The sequence below is a fragment of the Capsicum annuum genome, chromosome 2 (assembly GCF_002878395.1).
Source record: "Capsicum annuum cultivar UCD-10X-F1 chromosome 2, UCD10Xv1.1, whole genome shotgun sequence".
Classification (NCBI taxonomy): Eukaryota; Viridiplantae; Streptophyta; class Magnoliopsida; order Solanales; family Solanaceae; genus Capsicum; species Capsicum annuum.
The window spans coordinates 122,974,666-122,982,361 of record NC_061112.1 but is presented as its reverse complement, the minus strand read 5'-3'; the positions used below and the strand labels follow the sequence as shown (position 1 = coordinate 122,982,361).

Genomic DNA, 7,696 nt, shown 5'->3' with positions numbered 1-7,696 from the left:
TTTATTTTTCAAATCAAATTCAATCAATTTATATTATAATTCAAATACTTTTTTTCATTATCTTATTTTAAAATTTAAAAAATACTTTTATGTAAAAAAATTGAAGTATTAGGATTAAAAAGTTAAAGTTAAGGTTTAATTCAATCAAAATAATTTAATTTTGTTAAGGGGAGGGGTATTTTTGAGCCAAATATTTAACAGAGGGGTATTTAACGAAATTAAATTATTTTGATTATTTCGTTAATTTATGTAAAATTCATCATTTAATTTTTATTTCATTAATTTCTTTAAGTGAAAATTTATATTTTATTAATTTCGTTAATTTATATTTCGTTAATTTCTTTAAAGATTAAAAAGATGTAAAGTGAAAGTACCCTTTTAGAATAAATGTATGTTTATTTTTCAAATCAAATTCAACCAATTTATATTATAATTCAAATACTTTTTTTCATTATCTTATTTTTAAAATTAAAAAAAATAATTTTATGTAAAAAAAATTAAAGTATTAGCGTTAAAAAGTTAAAGTTAGGGTTTAATTCAATCAAAATAATTTAATTTCGTTAAGGGGAGGGGTATTTTTGAGCCAAATATTTAACAGAGGGTATTTAACGAAATTAAATTATTTCAATTATTTCATTAATTTATATAAAGTTCATCATTTAATTTTTATTTCGTTAATTTCTTTAAGTGAAAATTTATATTTCATTAATTTCGTTAATTTCTTTAAAGTTTAAAAAGATGTAAAGTGAAAATAACTTTTTAGAATAAATGTACGTTTATTTTTCAAATCAAATTCAACCAATTTATATTATAATTAAAATACTTTTTTTCATTATCTTATTTTTAAAATTTAAAAAATATTTTTATGAAAAAAAATTAAAGTACTAGGGTTAAAAAGTTAAAGTTAGGGTTTAATTCAATCGAAATAATTTAATTTCGTTAAGGGGAGGGGTATTTTTGAGCCAAATATTTAACAGAGAAATATTTAACGAAATTAAATTATTTTGATTATTTCGTTAATTTATATAAAGTTCATCATTTAATTTTTATTTCTTTAATTTCTTTAAGTGAAAATTTATATTTCATTAATTTCGTTAATTTATATTTCATTAATTTCTTTAAAGATTAAAAAGATGTAAAGTGAAAATACCTTTTTAGAATAAATATATGTTTATTTTTCAAATCAAATTCAACCAATTTATATTATAATTCAAATATTTTTTTTCATTATCTTATTTTTAAAATTAAAAAAAATACTTTTATGTAAAATAATTAAAGTATTAGGGTTAAAAAGTTAAAGTTAGGGTTTAGTTCAATCGAAATAATTTAATTTCGTTAAGGGGAGAGATATTTTTTAGCCAAATATTTAACAGAGAGGTATTTTTGACCCATTTCAGATAGTTCAGGTGTATTTTTAATCCTTTTCTGAATTCTATTAAAGGGAGGGGTATTTTTGAGTCAAATATTTAACGGAGGGGTATTCTTGAGCCAAAAATTTAACGAGGGACATTTTTGAGCTATTTCAGATAGTTCAGGGGTATTTTTGAGCCTTTTCTGTTTAATATAAATATCAATTACTAAATAATTTTTTTAATTTTTTTTTTTTAAATATTTTATAGTCACTCAATATTTTAATAGCATAAATACCAGAATCAACAACACCCATAATGGGGAATTTGAATATATGAACATGCACCATGGGTGTGTACATTTTTATTAAAAAAAAAAAAAAAAAAAAACTAAACCACAAATTTCGCAAGTATTCTATTTTTTTAAAAAAGAATTTGCCAATTCAAACTTACACATAAATTGTGAGAGGAAATACTAATATTAATACCATTTTCGTCCTAGGCTAGCTTAATCTATTGCATGCTTAGCTAATCAACTCATCTTAATGCAACGTGGGACCTCAACAAGCCACCACGTCAATTCTTCCACCTCTATATTCTCTCCACTACTTGTCGAAAACATATCCACCAAAACCAATTTCATCATAAACACAAATGGCTTCTAGTGATGAAACACCAGGGCCAATGCCACCAGGTGATGGGTCTGTTCCTCCAGGGAAATCAGTGTCAATTGGACAACATGTTATTGACAAAGGTGCTCAATTGTTGCAGACATTGAAACCCATCAAACACATGAACCAACATGTCTGCACTTTTGCTATGTATAGTCATGATATGACTAGGCAGATTGAGACACACCACTATCTGAGTCGAGTCAATCAGGATTTCTTACAGTGTGCTGTTTATGATTCTGATGATTCCAATGGACGCCTTATTGGTAATTCTCTTTTGATCCCCATCTTTTTTTGAGCAAAATACTCTCTCCGTTTCAATTTTATTTGTCTTATTTCCTAATTTTGAAAACCTCGAACATGTTTGGATTCACTTACTTTAAATGCTTTGCACTTTTCTAGTGTTTGATAAAGCCAAAAAGACAATAAGTAAGTCAAATTTATTAAACTAGAATTCTAATTCCTAACTTTTGAGCTATAAATTCATCCAAATAGGAAGATTGAAATGATGTTTTGATGCATATAATGTATCTCTATTTTATCCTCTCTTTTTTTTTTTGAAAGAAATTACGTATCAAATCAAAATCAAAATCAGACAAACGACAAACAAATTGTAACAGAGGAAGTATATGAATTTGGTTGAACGTAAGCGGTCTTTGGTTTTTTCTAGTTAACTAAGCTATCCTCTTGAATGGTTAAATCATCTCTCACAAAATTGGGTGGATTTGTGTGCAAAAATGGCAGGTGTAGAATACATAATATCGGATCGAATATTTGAAACTCTTCCAGCAGAGGAACAAAAGCTGTGGCACACTCACGAGTACGAGGTAATTACTTTCCATTTTTGTCATTCAAAAGCTTTAGTGCATCGAACTGTCCTTTGTTTTTTTTCCTTTGACATTCTGGTTATTCCAAGGACTATGAGATTGACAAATTAATACTTCATGGGTAAAATGCCTAGTTCTAGTTGGGAATTGTGAATATTTTGTTGTACAGATTATAGCAGGACTTTGGGTGAACCCAAGAGTTCCAGAGATGGTCCAAAAGCCAGAACTTAAGAATCTTGCTCGAACTTATGGCAAGTTTTGGTGCACCTGGCAAGTTGATCGAGGCAAGCCTTTATGCGTGTCCTTTAATTTCTGCTAGCTGAGTACTACTCGCTCCATTTCAAAATACTTGTCACAATTAATATCGATGTATCGGGGTGATTCATGACATAGAAAATGTGATTTTGTGGTGGTTTAGGTGATAGGCTACCACTTGGAGTACCAGCATTGATGATGTCTCCACAAGGTGTAAATTTGGGCATGGTGGCACCAGAGTTGGTGAAGAAGAGGGACGAAAGCTATGGCATTTCTTCAAAGGATTTGGAGGAGAAAAGGGTGGATATTGCAGGACCAGAGACGACCATGAATCCCTATGCAAACTACTGGATGCAAACTGGCAAGGGCTTTGCCATTGATGTGGAGCTCACTGATATGAAAAAGACTGCACCTTTTCCATGAGAAGTATAATCAATTAGAAATTAGAGTAGTCTATATGACATGCATCAGTTATTAGCAGTACTGTTAGTATGTCCTATTCTAGCATGTATTTGTTCAATAATATAACTTCTCTTTCAGTAATAGCTTAAGTCGTCGTCTTCCTTTTCATTTTCTCAGCCGACTCTCCTACATCATTTTTTGGTTTGATAATTAATCTGATTACAATAACAACAAATCCAGTGTATTTTACCCAAGGGGTTTGGAAGGGTAGAATGTACGCAGTTCATACAGCTATTTTCAGAGAAGTAGAGAGCTCTTTTCGATAGACCTCCGGTTCTAGATAAAAAATAGTTAATAAGGTCATAGTAATACATGAAATAGAATGGGTGACATAATCGAAAATTAAGAAATAAGAAACAATAATAATAAAAATAAGAGCGACATGAAAATAAGTGCACTACGAAAATAAGAAATAGGGAATAAGAAATAAGATAAGGACACTCACTTAGTAGTAGAATACACTACCGGCTCCTATCAAAGGACAGTCCTAGGGTTACTAAATCGGTTACAGAAGAGCTCCCTAACTATTAGTCACAACCCACACCCGCACTAGCCTTCTATCCTTATCCATGACCTCCACAGTCATGTCTTTAGTAAGCTGTAGCAGCTCCATGTCATGTCTAATCACCTCTCTCCAGTAATTCTTAGATCTGACTTTACTCCTCCTGAAATCATTCAAAACTAGTCTCTCACACCTACGAACTGGGGCATTCTTGTCCCTCCTCATCACATGGCCAAACCATCTCAGCCTTCCTTCCTTTATCTTGTCTTCCACTGACACCACTCCCACCTTCTTTCGAATAATCTCATTCCTAACTCTATCCCTCTTTAGTATGCCCACACATCCAACGCAACATTCTCATTTCCGCTACCTTCAATTTTTGTACATAAGACTTTTTGACTGGCCAACACTCCGCACCATACAGCATGACCGGGCGGACTTGTGATTAATCTGATTCCTAGCATTAATTTTTTGTAAATAATGCTTCAAAGACTTGTGATCGGGAAATATACAAAATTATGTACCATGTAATTGTTCATTTGTGTGAAAGGCAGCTCGTGCGCACATCATGTTTCTTAGAAGCTCCTCCTGATGAATGTAGCTTAGATTAACTTAATTATACTGCAATAAAATATTTATTGTATGATTTCGGATCATAGCTTAGATTAACTTATTCTGCAATAATATATTTATTGTATGATATCGAATAAAGACCAATTAATTGGGCGACCCATGCGTAATGTCATGAACACATTCTATTACTTCGTCCATTGCAATATACTTCCTCTGCCCCAAATTATCCGTTTCAAATTTCCTAATGTGATTTTCTATTTTACTTATTCTTTTTTATTAATCACGAAACGAAAATTTTTTTTTCATGTTTTACCCTTTGCATTAATTATTTTTTTCTTTAAATTAAAATATAAACATCATTTAATAAGGACATTATAATAAATTAATTATGTTATTAATTATTTTTTTTAATCAATGTGTCATCTCAATTTGAGATCGGTAATTTAAAATGGAGGAAGTTTATACTACTGTATATGCCTATGTTGCTTGAAGCCTCCAAAAAAAGGAATATCGCATTTATGTTGAATTCTTAAAAAATGCATAAGGATTAAATATGCATTCATTTATAATATTGAAGAGTTCGAGTTTAACATAGATTTATGCAATATCGATTCAAAATACTCTTAGATTATATAATGATGGTATATAATGAGTCATTTTTAAATATACATGTTTTCATATACTACAAATTTTCGTTTGCCTATAAAAATCATATTTTTTTAGAGTTGGAGTTAAAATTATGTTTGATCATAAATATAAGTTGAAGTTATTTTTAAAATTTTACGAGAGAAATATGAGTGAAAAAATGAAAATAAGTAAAACAAATTTATTTTTATTTTTTCAAATGTAATTTTAAAATTATATTTGTAATTTGCATGATCAAATATATTTTATTTTTATTTTTTAATTAATATAAAATAATTTTTTAAAAAATATAAGTAATTTTCATGATAAAACCACTAACTAAGAAAAGTGTGGGACTATGTACTAGCGTGGACAACTGCGCTTGCTATTGCATCCAAATAATATTGTTTTGTTAAAAAACACATATTATGATCTTTATCTTTTACTCTCGCACTCTTCTCATCACTTTGTATTGAACTTTATCCAAATTGCTATCTCATAAGCAAGCAATTTGTTTAAACACTACTATATACTGATGAAAACGTGTCACCAAATATGCTGCACCACACCTTCACCGTTGAGCTACTACGTGGCATCTCATTGCCACCTCGTACCCTCTTGCATGGCCACCTGGCAACCCACAAATCCTTTTCAAAATCCCCCAAAATAGAACAGATATCCCCCAGGGCCATCTATTTTTTCTTCCAAGAAACTGTTTTTGAATCCATACCTTACACTTTTTCTTCCATCTATGGCTGCTGCAGCAACAGGGACACATGGTCATGGGGAGCAGATACCCCCGGGGAAGCCCATGTCAACTGAGCAACACATACTGGATAAAGGTGCTGAAATGCTGCAGTCTTTGACACCCATTAAGCAAATGAATCAGCATGTTTGCACTTTTGCACTCTACAACCATGACATGAATCGCCAAATCGAAACTCATCATTATGTCACCCGTGTCAATCAAGATTTTCTCCAATGTGCTGTTTACGACTCTGATAACTCCAACGCCTGTCTTATCGGTAATTCCTTCAGACTACCTCTTTCTTGGTGGTTTTTGAATTCCCATTTGTTAATATATACTTACGTATTAATGATTTCTTTTTTTTTTTTTTCTTTTTTATGTTTGGTGAAGGGGTGGAGTATATAGTATCTGATCGCATCTTTGAATCCTTACCTAAAGAAGAGCAGAAACTTTGGCACTCTCATGCTTACGAGGTTTGTTTGTTCCTTTTTACTAGTACCACTTTTTAAGGTTGATATCTCTTGGTCGTTTTACCCTATAGATGCAATATATTTTGCAACTTATTGGGAAAAATTTGAATATTGACGGCAGATAAAATCAGGACTGTGGGTGAATCCTAGAGTTCCAGAGATGGTAGTGAAAAAAGATCTCGAGAATTTTGCCAAGAGCTATGGCAAATTCTGGTGCACATGGCAAACAGATAGAGGTAATTAGTAGAGTACTGACCCCCCTATATATAGATGTACAACATAGATAAAAATATATTCCTGATTTTTATTATATTGTATGTATGTTTTACTATGCGATGAAAAAGGTGATAAGCTACCAGTTGGACCACCATCACTGATGATGTCTCCACAGGCGGTGAATTTGGGGATGGTAAAGCCAGAGCTAATCCAGAAGAGAGATGACAGGTACAATATGTCGACTGATGCCATCAAAAGGACGAGGCTAGAGATAGCGGAGCCTGAGTGGATTAATCCTGAGGCAGATTATTGGAAACAGCATGGGAAATGCTTCGAGATGCATGTTGAGGATGTTGAAATGAAGAAGATAGCTCCTTTTCCATAAAGAGTCTAATACTGGCAACCGAAAATTTAGCCAGTGTGACATAAAAGTCTCTTATTTCTTTTGTTGCTGTGTAAAAATAACGATGCATGCATGCGCATGAACTTATTTCCGGGTTTCTTCCGAATTCCCAAAACTAATGGTACTCGTAACGTGACTAGTATGATTGAAAGTTGGCTCATGACAAGTACATGTTAAAGTAAATATTTGCAATATTCGAAATAAGAGTAATTTCATGTAGCAAATCATTTGATTTTAACCACACGGAACCCCGTCTCTTAAATGAAAAACTATAAAAGGTTTTGAGATGCAAGGAATTTATCCGAATTGCTTTGTCGAAAAATCTATTTCGTATATGTACATTAAAATATATTCTACATATAACGACAAATGTTTTTTTATATATTGCTCACTTTATTTCTTTTTATTTGCTAATCAAAAAAATATGAATTTTGATCAATTTATTAATTAATTAAATTAAAAAATTATAATTTATAGTACTATTTATATAATTTTTAAATATAAAAATTTTAATTCTAAAAAATTATAGTAATTTAATTTAATTTTAGAAATTAATTAAAATAATTAAATTAGGTATGTGTGAAAAAAGAAGTGAG

General features: G+C 30.8%; 2 protein-coding genes across 2 annotated transcripts; both read left to right on the top strand.

Moving 5' to 3' along the window:
• Positions 1-1,953: 1,953 nt before the first annotated feature.
• Positions 1,954-3,677, top strand: LOC107861160 (oil body-associated protein 2A). Its single transcript, XM_016706529.2, has 4 exons — positions 1,954-2,286; positions 2,765-2,847; positions 3,017-3,131; positions 3,266-3,677. Exons 1-4 carry the CDS (start codon positions 2,004-2,006, stop codon positions 3,523-3,525), a joined length of 741 nt encoding a protein of 246 aa, XP_016562015.2. The 5' UTR covers positions 1,954-2,003; the 3' UTR covers positions 3,526-3,677.
• Positions 3,678-5,903: 2,226 nt separating this feature from the next.
• LOC107859229 (oil body-associated protein 2C) lies at positions 5,904-7,242 on the top strand. Its single transcript, XM_016704158.2, has 4 exons — positions 5,904-6,288; positions 6,402-6,484; positions 6,603-6,717; positions 6,826-7,242. The coding sequence occupies exons 1-4, from the start codon at positions 6,015-6,017 to the stop codon at positions 7,080-7,082; spliced, it is 729 nt and encodes a 242-aa protein (XP_016559644.1). The 5' UTR covers positions 5,904-6,014; the 3' UTR covers positions 7,083-7,242.
• The last annotated feature ends 454 nt before the right edge of the window (positions 7,243-7,696 follow it).